The 14,507-nt window shown below is 47.2% G+C and overlaps 1 protein-coding gene across 1 annotated transcript in view; it reads right to left on the reverse strand.

The window, feature by feature from the left end:
* Positions 1–7,735: 7,735 nt before the first annotated feature.
* The window catches only part of LOC143298862 (uncharacterized), a 351,980-nt gene continuing 345,208 nt past the window's right edge, over positions 7,736–14,507 (reverse strand). The window contains exon 20 of the mRNA XM_076611863.1: positions 7,736–9,571. Within this exon, the coding sequence (XP_076467978.1) occupies positions 7,880–9,571 (1,692 nt within the window). The 3' untranslated portion in view covers positions 7,736–7,879. The remainder of the gene's footprint in view (positions 9,572–14,507) is intronic.

Consider the following 14,507-nt stretch of genomic DNA (forward strand, 5'->3'; position numbering starts at 1 on the left):
GTAAACAGTGGAGAGAGACCTCAGACATGTCGACAGACGATGGGGTGACACCAGACCTCAGACATGGCGACAGACGATGGGGTGACATCAGACCTCAGACATGGCGACAGACGATGGGGTGACACCAGACCTCAGACATGGCGACAGACGATGGGGTGACACCAGACCTCAGACATGGCGACAGACGATGGGGTGACATCAGACCTCAGACATGGCGACAGACGATGGGGTGACACCAGACCTCAGACATGGCGACAGACGATGGGGTGACATCAGACCTCAGACATGGCGACAGACGATGGGGTGACACCAGACCTCAGACATGGCGACAGACGATGGGGTGACCTCAGACATGGCGACAGACGATGGGGTGACACCAGCAAACTGGCTGAAGACCACTGAGAACTGAGCGCCTGGACTACCAAACGAGTCCAACGACGTGGGGGGTATCTCAGTGTTGTGTGCCGATCCTCGTCTGCGTTTCAAGGATGTCGCACAACGTGAACGGGAATCCGGGACATGTGAACAGATGAGTTAAGTGTTTTATGTCCTTGTTTGTTTTAAGTCCTCTGTCTCCCTCTCTCTCTCTCTCTCTCTCTGTGTGTGTGTGTGTGTGTGTGTGTAAAGTCGAGGTTGTCTGCTGCCAAGACAAAAAGATTTACAAGGTAAAAAATCAATATGTACAATTGAAATCCCTCTCTCTCTCTCTCTCTCTCTCTCTGTGTGTGTGTGTGTGTGTGTGTGTCTCTCTCTCTTCTCTCTTTGCCCTTTCTCTTGTAATCTCACTTTCCCTCTCTCTGCTCACACAAAACGCACGCACTCACACACACATACACTCTCGCACACACACACACACGCGCACACACACACATATCCATAGTTACAAGCTCACAGAACTGGAAAAAGGAACAAAATAACATTTATTTTTTATGTGTTGGAATACAATTTTTATTCATATGTCACAGAATTTATCATATAAACTCTGTTAAAACAGCATCATTTACGACTAAAATGGAGACATCACATAACCAGATCAGATGATAATTCATAAAATGCTTTTGAGGAAAGCATAAATGTTCGTTAGAATGTTTCCGTGGCAAATATTACATTTGATCACATCCAAGTTGACCAGATCTGTAACAAATCTGTGCAACATGAAAAACAAGTCCATGTTGGAAAACACAAACCAATGAGCATAATTCTAGATATGGTTGAAATAAAATCACGTTCAGAAAACATATGGAATATACATAATACGTATATTAAGGATAAATTGTAAGCAATAGTCTGTTTTTGAGGTCTGATTATTGAGAAACAAAAGACTAGACAAAAATTATGACTTCAGACGACATTTCAAGAGAGAGATCGAGAGAGAGGAAGGGGGGAGGAGAGAGAGAGAGGACGCACAGTTAACACGTATTATTTTATTTACACAACATGCTTTGTTTCATAACACCAATCTAACAGTGAAACGAGTGCATTTCAACACAATAATAATATTAATAATATCAAAGCTTCGTTTATCACAGAATGATTAATCAACTGGTAAATATATGTACGTTTTGCAGTCACTTTACATATGAACTAGCTATCTCGAGTGTCAGGTATTCACACATTTTTCTCTGGAACGAAAATCACTGTCATTTGTTTTTAAACACACGGAAGGATCTCCGCTCAGTCGCGAAACAAGCTGTTGCGGGTGACTCTATCGGACGCAGACAAATATAAAGTGAGTGAATGAAGGAATCGATCAACCATTCAGTGAACCAATGAATCGTGTACCGATTGCCTGTCTATCTGCCTGTGCAGCCTACCTACCTAACCACCTGAATACCCACTGACCTGCCTATCTATTTACCTACTTGTCACCTATCTACCTACCTACCAACCTACTTCAACTATGTATCAGTCTGCCTACAACCGCCCCCTCCTCCTAAAATCGTTGGGAGTCGTTTGCCTTTCGTTACAAAGTCTGCATTTCCTTGTCTTCCCTCCCTGAAAGTATATCCCCATTTCCATCGTTACTCTTTTTCATGTTCTTTGCGTTTTTATGTAAAAGCCGTAACTGAGGCCCTCTCCCACGACCGTCCGAAATGTCCAGTGCTGGGGTGACACCAGCAAACAGTGGAACGAAGACTTCAGACTTGTCGACAGACGATGGGGTGACACCAGCAAACACTGGAGAGAGACCTCAGACATGTCAACAGACGATGGGGTGACACCAGCAAACACTGGAGAGAGACCTCAGACATGTCAACAGACGATGGGGTGACACCAGCAAACACTGGAGAGAGAGACCTCAGACATGTCAACAGACGATGGGGTGACACCAGCAAACAGTGGAGAGAGACCTCAGACATGTCAACAGACGATGGGGTGACACCAGCAAACAGTGGAGAGAGACCTCAGACATGTCAACAGACGATGGGGTGACACCAGCAAACAGTGGAGAGAGACCTCAGACATGTCAACAGACCATGGGGTGACACCAGCAAACACCAGGAGAGAGACCTCAGACATGTCAACAGACGATGGGGTGACACCAGCAAACAGTGGAGAGAGACCTCAGACATGTCAACAGACGATGGGGTGACACCAGCAAACAGTGGAGAGGGGCCTCAGACATGTCAACAGACGATGGGGTGGCACCAGCAAACAGTGGAGAGAGACCTCAGACATGAAGACAGACGATGGGGTGACACCAGCAAACAGTGGAGAGAGACCTCAGACATGTCAACAGACGATGGGGTGACACCAGCAAACACTGGAGAGAGACCTCAGACATGTCAACAGACGATGGGGTGACACCAGCAAACATAGGAGAGAGACCTCAGACATGTCAACAGACGATGGGGTGACACCAGCAAACACTGGAGAGAGACCTCAGACATGTCGACAGACGATGGGGTGACACCAGCAAACACAGGAGAGAGACCTCAGACATGGCAACAGACGATGGGGTGACACCAGCAAACACTGGAGAGAGACCTCAGACATGTCAACAGACGATGGGGTGACACCAGCAAACAGTGGAGAGGGGCCTCAGACATGTCAACAGACGATGGGGTGACACCAGCAAACAGTGGAGAGGGGCCTCAGACATGTCAACAGACGATGGGGTGGCACCAGCAAACAGTGGAGAGAGACCTCAGACATGTCAAGACATGTCAACAGACGATGGGGTGACACCAGCAAACAGTGGAGAGGGGCCTCAGACATGTCAACAGACGATGGGGTGACACCAGCAAACAGTGGAGAGGGGCCTCAGACATGTCAACAGACGATGGGGTGACACCAGCAGACTGGTTGAGGGCCGCGAACTATGGGCCGCGTTGACTTCCTCACGTGTTCAACGAGGCATCTGAGTACCTGTCTGCAATATATATCGTGTGCTGCAAAGATTCCTTCTGTTTCTTGAGCAATGGAAATCTCACCAATGACAAATTGTCCTTTACATTAATCGGAATCGGATAGAGTACTATCAGATTCAGAAACATATGCTCACCAGGAAACGATTCATCAAAATGGTATTTTCCCTTTTTAATACAACGATCAGAACGAAAATACAGAAATACATCCAGAGAGAACAGGTAAAACGACAAACGATCTGTAAAACGAAGGACCTTCCTCGAACAGATCCTACACGAGAGAATGACATTTGCATCGATCTCTTTCGTCATTAACCCTTTCCCTGACCTTAACCCTCTGACTGCTAAGCCTTGCTGAAAGACGATCATCGTGCTATGAATTCTGAGTGCAATAGCATTGCACAGTAGTCCGTCGTATCCGACTATGACCACTAGAGCAGCAGAGGAGGCATCTGCTATCCCGACAATCTGAGCTAGAATTTGATTATAGTGGAGAGTGTCTTGCCCAAGTTACATCCCCACTCTCCCAAAGGCCAATTAGACCCCCAAGAGCCAGTGCAATCTTGCCTCCTAATTTGAGAGCCTTATTCCTTCACAAAAGAAACGAAATCCCACCGCAGTGGAGAAACCATTGATCATACAGCACTCACTTTGCCAGTGGCCCAAATCTAAGCTGTTGTAAATATCTTGAATTAATCCACCAAAGACGGGCCAAGGTGTCTTTTTTTCTTTCTTATCTGTTGTGTGCCCATTGCGTGAATACGCGCACGGTTTTCACATGGATGTGACTTTGGCTCTTCCAGGTCTGGCCTAAAAATCTACCCCTTTCCAAAATAAACTCCCCCCCCCCGCCTTTATCCACCCAGCTTTGTTCACATGTCAGTAGGTCTAAGTTTTATCTTTCTTTCCTCACAGTCACAGCTGTGCATGTAAGTACACGTGTGCAAATACTTTGATTTGTATCTGTGCAAGATTCAGCGCCACATAAAAACGTTTATCTATTATTACTTTATTTGAAGTAGTAATAGTAGTAGAACATTAATATTGTCGTTATCATACGTTTATCATTTTTACTATTATTTATTTCTGGAAGTAATAGTGGTTGTACATAATATCTTTATCATACGTTTATCTATTTATTCCTACTATCATTTATTTCTAGTAGTTGTAGTAGTAGTGCAAAAGCAAGATTACTATTAGGTTCTTAATACATTTAGACATGAAAGTAACACCCGTTCACATCATGAGTTCTTAATTCAATACAGCTGAGGAAGTAGAACATAGTAAGAAAGAAAACTGCAGATGCTAAAACAAGTGTGAAACATGGACTGACAAAGCTGCGTACCGTTTGATTCTCTTTTTTTTCTTTCTTTCTCTTCTTTTTGTTTTAAGCAAGAGTTGAGGAAATGAACAAAATCAACCGCAACTCAAATCACGGGTGTTGGTTGATTGCAGACGATGCAGAAACTTTCAGCTTTCAAAGGAACAACGCAGACGTAACATTATAACAAAGCGAACAATTGCGTATTCTGTGTGTGTGTGTGTGTGTGTGTGTGAGAGAGAGAGAGAGAGAGAGAGAGAGAGAGTGAGTGAAATACACACAAATCAACTCATATGTGGTTTCCTTTTCCAAAACATATTTTTAGGAGGTAGGCCTTTTTTCTCTCTCCTTTTCTTCTCTCAAGGACTCGAGGAAAAAGGTCAAAACCACCACAATTCTTTCCGTATAAACAAACAGCGACAACATTGTGAATGCAAGCAAACTGGCAGTCCTAGCAAGAATTACGACTCTTGAGATATATAGATAGACAAATGAAAATCTGGTTGACAAATGAAAATCTAATTAAATGAAAATAATGAAATAGGTATACTCTAAAACAATCCCGTGTGTGTGTGTGTGCGCGTGTGCGCGAAAGTGTTATCGGGCCGTCTCGAATGCATACGCACACGTGTCTGTTTCTATTTATCACTGAGAAGGAAAAAAGAAAAAAAAAAAAAAAGATCACAGACTTTTCTTCTTAACTAACGATTCTTCATCCGTGATGTCATAAAGACGGGATCCTTGCGTTTGAATTCCGAAGCGCAATGATGAAAGCTGAAGTGTCAGCACTTTTTGGCTGGTTCCACGACGGCGATTCCGAACTGTTTGTTCTGTATTGTCCATGTGTTCTGTGTGGCTTGTTCAGGATTAAAGAGGCTATGTCAGTCTTGATTAACAGCTAATTTGTGTTTGCACATTTCTTCTGTCTTTGCTGCTGTGTGCACATGTCAGATGATCGGTACAAGGACAGGCCCGGCGCTTCCTTTTTTGAGGAAGTGTCTGGGTTTGTTCCAATGTACATTTTTATTTACCTGTGTGCAAACTGAATCGGTAGCGTAAGCAACACTGACTTAAGTTGTGTGTGTACCTTGTGAATGGAGAGAGTTACCACTTTTTACTATTTGTTAATCATTTCATCTCCTGGCCTCATTATTTGTTAATTTTAAACTGAGAGTATTTTTTTTTTAAATACTTTTAAAATTAATTTCTTAAATAATTTCTTTTCTAGATAAAGAATAATAATAATAATAATAATAATAAAGAATAAAATAATAATAATAATAATAAACAACACACGAATGCGTTGCTATGTGTTTTATTTTCCAACGATGGGAGACCATGCAACACCACCTTTGAAAATGAATAATAATTTTAATTATAAACATCGTCGGCAGACTACCAGGTACAGACCACCCCTGTATAGTGATGATGTTGACCTGACTTTCGGATGTTTTCCCTACAGAGGAACCACCATCTCCTCCCCTCCAATAATATACATGTGTGAGTATGTCGGCGTCACTGACGCCTGAGCGAATGAAACAGGAAACCAATGATGAGCGCCTAAAGAGACAGCTGTCAGTCGGCTCCACACAGGTAGGCAGCCTGTTGTACAAACGACTCCGTCTTTGTAGAGCGCCTAGAGCCTAGTCTCCGAGTGACATAAGCGATATATATATATATATATATATATATATATATGACTTCTTTTTTTTTTTTGGTTGGGGGGGGGGGGGGTGTTTGGGGGATGGGGGTTGAAAATGGTGCGCGGACAGTTAGGCAAGGAACTGATGCAGGCAAGGTGGGAGTTATTAGCTTGGATCACACTGAAGTCATCAACTTCGTCGTCGTATTTACTCCATTCTTCTCTCGCGCCAGAAGAAGGATGAATGGGGTGGTCCTTGTACACCAACAGCAGGCGTTATAAGTTAGGTAAGAGCGAGGTATGGGTATGATATATAATAATAATAATAATAGGAATAATAAGAATAATGCAATATAGCATAACACAATCTTGTATAACATAGCATAACATATACAATGTAATATGATAATCATAATCACAATATGATATAACAGTAATGTTTGTGCAGCGCTGTACAACAACACATTGGCCGAAGTCAATGAAGAAACGGACCAGACTCTGACAGTCGTGTACCACTGGTACATTTAAACGCCTTGCCACGACACATCATCCACCATCCACCCACAGGAGGTGCTCAGGCGAGGAGGAAGAGGAGGCGGCGACAGGAGTGAGAGAGAGGATAAGATGAGAAAGATATATATACAGAGAGAGATAGAAATAGAGAGAAGATACAAGGCATCTCTAGACTGCTGGCTTGGCAAGCTCACACACGTACACACTGGCCGCCCCCCATGTATCACAGCTAATCCAGTCCTTTGGCAAGGGAACTAACTGCATGGGCACCGTGTAAGGGACAGCGTGAAGAGGTCACTCTTCTGTCACATCACACAGTGCAGTACTATTCCTGGAGAGAGAAAAAAATCCGGTTCTGTAAAACCTGCTGTTAGCGCACACGCACAGTTACAGACATCAGCAAGTCTGCACTGCACGTAATAGGCAGTTATCTCAATTGGTCATTTCGGGCCGGGCAAAATGCTCTTCAGTTTGTCAGTGTCCGGTAAGAACTGTTCAGCTGCGTCTTTCCGTTACGAGGGGTTATTGTCCACTGTCACAAATTTCGCCCCCTTTTCTATAAATCTGAAGCGCCATTTTCAAAGTCCTGCTTCTTCCCTTTTTCCCCAGTTACGAGAAGGCATCGGCGTCGTCAGTCTACATCGTCGTCCTTAAGCATGTTCCATTTGTGCTTATTCTCGAATGTGAGCATGGAATGTTGCGGTCTGATACAGATATATGGGTCATGTTTCGCTAGAGGGTGGGACATGGAGTTCAGGCATCCTGGCCCCTCCTCCTTCAAAGGGAATGGAATGTTTCAGTCTGATATATGTGTATAGGTCATCTTTCACCACAGGATCGGAGGTAAGGATGATGATACATAACTGAGTCATCTTTCACCCGAGGGTCGGATATGGAGTTCAGGCGTCCTGACCTGTCCTCCAAAACGAATGGAATGTTTCATTTCATCAATGCCAGTCTCCACGCTCCCTGCTTCACGTCTGATGAACGGAATATGTCCTGTGTCCACACTAGATTCCGCGCCTTACCCCTTCATCACGTCTGCTCGAGGTTCTTGAGCGTTTTGAGCAGCGTGCTGAGCAGCCCGGCCAGGTTGGTGGCCTGCCTCATCAGGTACTTGACGTGCGGGTCGCTGCTTCCCTTTCCCAGCGCCGCGTTGGCCGCGGCGACCGTGCTCTTGAAGGACGCCGCCACCTTGAGCAGCTCGAAGCCCACGTGCTGGGCTTGGTGCACCGTGCGCATGCGTACCATGACAGCCTGGCTGTGCAGCAGCATCCTGGCCAGAGTGTGCATGGCTGTGGCCAGCTGGCCGCCCAGGGCCTGGCGGGGACCGTTGGCGCTGGCCACCAGACACTTTGCGTCCTGCACGAACTGCTTGGTTTGCAGCTGCAGCTCCTGCCGCGCCGTCTGGAACTGGCTGCCGCTGCTGTGGGACACTCCGCCCTGCAGGGTCCTCACCGACTCCATCGTCTCCTTCAGCTGCCCCAGCAGCGTCTCCACGTCTCGGGACGCCGCCTCAAACCCTTCGGGGCCGTACTTCCTGGACAGCACGTGCTTGACGGAGGCAGCCACGGCCACGCCCACCACGTCGTAGCTGCTGTCCATCACTGAGCGGCCCCGCCTCTCCGCGCTCCTCTCCCTGCTGCCCCTGCTGCTGCCTTCCGACAGGGACCGGGACCGCTGGCTGCTGCCCGCGTGGGAGGAGGAGGAGGAGTAGGAGGGGGAAGGGGAGTAGGAGGGGGAGGGGGAGTCTCGGGGGTAGTCGACAGGAATGTCGGTGCCTCCGTTCATGGCTGGGGAAGGGGGATGAGGAGGGGGAGGGGCTGGCCTGGAGGGTCTGCCGCTGTTGGAGCGAGGCCGGTGTCCCCGAGGGGGCTCCAACATCCTCACCGCGCCCCCCGCCGCCTCCTCCTCTATGGACAGGGAGCGGGACTTGAGCGGTATCGTCACAGCGGAGAAGGTGGTTGGGGTGGTGGTGGTGGAGGATGAACGGGCCGCTGTTCTTTTCACCACCCCTACTCCCGCCGCCGTCGCCGGCTCCGAACCCCCCAGGTAGGGGGCGGGAGGGGCGGACCTTCGGGGCTCCAACCTCTTCTTCACCACCGCGCCCCCGTTCTCCGAAGACATGGCGGAGGAGCGAACGGGAATTTCGGGGGACGGGTAAGGGTGGTAGTCCGGGGGGATCATCTCTCCCAGAACACTGGCCTGGAACTCGCTGGCCGTCACGGGGTTGCTGATGGTCCTGTTCAACACTGTTGTCGGAGGAGGAGGAGGAGCGTGAAAGAAATCCTCGTTGCGCAGGTCCCCCGTGGCAGGCAGCCCGGGAGCAGCGTTCCCTCCACCGACCAGGACGTCGAAGTTGGTGAAGCTGTGGTAGACGTCCTCCTCCTTGTGAGAGAGGCTGGAGGTCATGGTGATGGGCCGCCACATCTTGGAGGTGGTGGCGTAGGGGTTGGCCTTCACCTTGTTCTTCTTCTTCTGCTTGCCCGCTGCCTCCTCCGTCAGCATGGAGAGGTCGTCCTTGGAGCTGTAGGTGGGCGAGTTCTTCTTCTTCTGGGAGGAGCTCTTGGAGGGCGAGGAAGGGGAGGAGGAGGAAGAGGTCTTGCGGTGGTGGTGGTGGTGGTGTCTGTCCGAGGCCTGGGCATCCTGGGGGTTGTCGGAGGTCCTGTCCTCGCTGGTGAAGACGTTGGACAGGGCCTTGAGAGGGCCGCTTTTCTTGGACTTGTTCTGAAACACAGTCACGGTTTTAGGTCCCCTCTCTCTGTATTTCTCTCTCCATCCTCCCTCTTTCACTCTTACACGTTATATACGCGCACACACGCAAACGCACACAACACCCCTCCAAACCCACAAATCATGTACTGTTAACAATTCTCCATACAAAACATTATATTAACTCCTAAATACTGACCACTTTGTGGTGTTCAAGGATCATACATAAAAGAAGAAAAACTTCTTTTGGTGCAGTTCTTTTTCACCTGTTCATCATGACCATTACACACGTAAAACAGCACTTGTCAGCAGACGTTGACACAGCCGCCGCCTCACAGTTGTCGGCAGAGGATTTCCCATCGTCCGTGCGTATTTTCGTCTTTAACGTACAGACCCCACGTACACAGACAATGTCACAGACTCCGCGTGCACAGACACTGTCACAGACCCACGTGCACAGACAATGTCACATACAATGTCAGACCCATGTGCACAGGCAATGTCACAGACCCCACGTGTGCACAGACAATGTCACAGACCCCACGTGTGCACAGACAATGTCAAACACAATGTCACAGACCCCACGTGTGCACAGACAATGTCAAACACAGCCGGCAACAACTGTCTGCTTTAGTAAGCAAAAGGGTCTTGTCAAAAAATAAAACAAAAAACAAAACAAACACAGAACAAGGTGAAACATCAGGCTAAAGGTCTCGCAGCCTTTTGACGGCCATGGGGGCAGTGAACTCATATCCACCGTGTCACAGGTTCGGCACTGGAGGAAGGCGGGGCCCAATCCTCTCCTTCCCGTCGCCTTTTTCCTTTCTTCCCCCAACCCAAGTCAGCTGGTATACCCCATTTTCACCTGGGTGGGGTGAAGAGAAATCAGAGTAAACGTGTCTTTTCCCCCCAAGGACACAACACCATGCCGTAATGGAGGCTCGAACCTCGAGCGCTGGTGACCAGCTGGAGCCAGTTGCATTGCTCGGACGGAAGAGCCTATTTCTATTTGTATTTCTTTTTATCACAACAGATTTCTCTGTGTGAAATTCGGGCTGCTCTCCACTACACTACAGCGCCACCCTTTTTTTTTTTTTTTTTTTTTTTTTTTTCTTCTTTCCCCCATCGAAGTGGATTTCCCCCATCGAAGTGGATTTTTCTACAGAATTTTGCCAGGAACAAACCTTTTGTTGCCGTGGGTTCTTTTACGTGCGCTAAGTGCATGCTGCACACGGGACCTCGGTTTATCGTCTCATCCGAATGACTAGCGTCCAGACCACCACTCAAGGTCTAGTGGAGGGGGAGAAAATATCGGCGGCTGAGCCGTGATTCGAACTAGTGCGCTCAGATTCTCTCGCTTCCTACGCGGCGGACGCGTTACCTCTAGGCCATCACTCCACTAGTATGGTCGTAACCCGCTACTAACTGTGTGCAGTATGGAACTGACCAATGGCGTAGTTCGGTCAACGTAGGCATTTTGTCACGTGTAACTGTCAAAAAGTTTGAACCAAGCAATGCAACTGGCACCAGAAGGCAATCGACTCCACCATAAAATAGAGGTTAAAAAAAATCCATAAAAAAGATGCCTACATCAATTTCATGTTCAAACAATATTCAGTGACACAATACTAAACCGCGCCCAATTTATACTGAAAAAAATTCAGGGTTTGACATATACATTCAAACTAAACAAAATGAGTCATGATTCCTCAAGTACAGCAACATGTACCCCATTCGATTAAACGTACCAGTTCTATGTATCGCGCATGAAAACGAATCACTACTTACCTGTCTAACACGGCTACTTACCAAAGCGCCGAAACAGCTGCTGCAATCACATTAATTAACTCTTTTCACCTTACAAAACAACGGCTACAACAACAGCAACAGTGGCAGCAAAGCGAACAAACGAAAGCACAAAGCCATCATTGTGCGGTGAAAGACAATAATTTTTAGGCTAATTACAGTGGTTCGAGAACGATAGTAAGTAGAAAATATGTTTTATCACTGCTGTATAGAAACACATAAGATTATTATTATTATTACTACTAACAACGCTTACACACAAACTGAATGCGCGCGCGCGCACACACACACACACACACACACACACACACACACACACACACACACACACACACACACGAGTCCAGTAAATCCCCCCCCCCTCCCCTCACACATTCAAACACAGATCACGCAAGTCAAATTTTTCGGTCCGTATGTAAGCAAATGTGTATGCACTGCGTGCGTGCGTGTGTGTACGCGAGCCCACGCATGAGAATAAAAGTGCACACGACATGTTCACCCACAGCCGGACTGTCAACGTGATGTTTCCGTCTGTCTCTGTGAAGGATCGGATCACTATGCGGTCACACAGCAAAAGAGCACAAAACACAATGACAGTGTTGTGTGTTTGTATTGTATTGCATTACTTTTTTTTTTTCATCATACTTCTCTGTGAAATTTGGGCTGCTCTCCTCAGGAAGAACGCGTCACCAAAGTGCAGAGCCACCCAGATTTTATACACACACACACACATATATATTATGTGTATATATGTCTGTATATATGTGTATGTATATATATATATATAATGTATATATATAACACGGATGGATGTGTTTAATATGTGTGTCTGTGTGCGCGCAAGGGTATTAATTTCACTCCAAGGTACTTTACTGCCGTGCGCTGTGTGCAGGCTGCACACGGGACCTCGATTTACCGTTTCATACGAAAGACTAGCACCTAGACCAACACTGGAAGGTGGGGGGGGAGGAGGGTCAGTAAAAATCCATGTCTGTACACGGGACTCGAACCAATAGATACGTGCTTTATTAATGGGCGGGTCACCACAAGGCCACCGCTCCACCCACAACGATACATCTCTGCTGCTTCCATTGCTCGCGGAATGTGGCAGAATGGTTAAGACCCTTATCTGCCAATAATGTGTCCGTGAAGGCCTGGGTACGATTCCCGCTCTCGCTCTTTCTCCCAGGTTTGACTGGAAAATCAAACCGAGCGTCTAGACAGTCGTTCGGGTGAGACAATAAACCGAGATCGTGTGTACAGCACGCACTTGGCGCACTGACAAAGAAACCCATGGCAATTTCAGTGTTTGCTTCTGGCAAAATTCTGTAGAAGAAAATGCAGTCTGAGAGGTACACAAATATACATGCATGCACTCAAGGCCTGACTAGTGCGTTGGGTTATGCTGATGGTCTGGCTATGCAATACATATGACAAAGTATCCGCAAAGAAAATAAAACTCATTGCTATGAAGACGTGTATGTATGTATGCATGCATGCATGTATGTATGTGATTTTGAACATGTCCAAATATGTGTAGGTATGGATGTGTATATGTATGTATATAGAAACGTATATATGAATGTATGTAGACTATACTAATAAGTTACAAACGGGCGTGGATGCGTGTGGTGTATGTCCAATGATATACTAATCGACATCTACGACTTTTTACTCCACAATACATTCATGGACCACACAAACACGCGCGGTCACCCAACGCCAACGCTTACACATCACTGAATCCAGCATCAATCAACACACGTCCTTTCTGCTGTCCTTCGTCACACCCACACCCCTTCGTCACCCACACAGCCGTCTGTCACGGAAGGCATGACGTCACCACCACCAACAGCGCACGCACACACACACACACGTATGTGAACGTGACGGCTGAGGACCGCCAAGAAAAAGTGTCTTCACGTCACTGTCTGTGACAGCCCTTGAAATAAGAAGGAAGAGGCGTGTGTGGATGTCTGTGTCTGTGGATGCGTGTGAAGGAGAACAGAGAGTTGGTCACGGTAACAAAATTATTAGAATATGACGGACCAGAACAGAACAGAATTTTGAAATTTAAAAACGAGATCAAAGAAATTAACCCCCCAAAAAAGGGAGGGACGTGGGAGTCTACAGGATCGCACTTGTTGACATAGAACAGGGCAGAAGACGAAACAGTTAAAAAGAGGAACAAAAAGAAATGTGAAGGAGTAGATAGAATTGTAAGGGGTAAAGCTGAACAGCACAGACAGAATTTTAATAATAATAATAATGAATTAGAGTAAAGAAGGGAAGACAAAAAGAAACATTGTGCGTTTGGTTTTATAGAAAGGTTCTGGTCTTGTCACAGAACTTGACGATTAAAGATTATATATATATATATATATATTGAGAGAGAGACAGAGAGTGTGTGTGCGCGCAAGGAAAAAGAACACTAGCACATGACGAATACATGAACGCTGTATCGTTATGAAACCGGAGAATGTTATGAAACACATTGAAAGTGGCGAAGACAACTGTGCATATTTAATGAGGAAATGCTGCCCAACTCCCGCTCCCTCCTCACCCCCCGTCCCCATCCTCTCCCCCCTCTCTCTCCCTTCTCCCCCTCTCTTCCCCTTCCCACCTCTCTCCCTTCTCCCACCTCTCTCTCCTCCCCACTCTCTCCCTTCTCCCCCTCTCTCTCCCCCTTCCTCCACCTCTCTCCCTTCTTCTCCCCCCTCTCTCTCTCCTTTCTCCCCCTCTCTTTCCCCTCCCCCCACCTCTCTCTCTCTCCCCTCCCCCCTTTCTTTCTTCCCCTTCCCCCGCCTCTCTCTCTCTCTCTCTCTCTTCCTCCCCTTCCCCCCACCTCTGTCTCTCTCTCCCCTCCCCCCTTTCTTTCTTCACCTTACCCCACCTCTCTCTCTCTCTCTCTCCCCTCCCCCCACCTCTGTCTCTCTCTCCCCTCCCCCCTTTCTTTCTTCCCCTTACCCCACCTCTCTCTCTCTCTCTCCCCTTCCCCCCACCTCTGTCTCTGTCTCCCCTCCCCCTTTCTCTCCTCCCCTTCCCCCCACCCCTCCCTCTCTCTCTGTGGGAAAAAAAGGGGTCATACTCTGAAAGTGGTCCATCACAATATGTTATATAACAGTCCACATTCTGACAGCATCTA

Source organism: Babylonia areolata, chromosome 24 (genome assembly GCF_041734735.1).
Source record: "Babylonia areolata isolate BAREFJ2019XMU chromosome 24, ASM4173473v1, whole genome shotgun sequence".
In the NCBI taxonomy this organism is placed as follows: domain Eukaryota; kingdom Metazoa; phylum Mollusca; class Gastropoda; order Neogastropoda; family Buccinidae; genus Babylonia; species Babylonia areolata.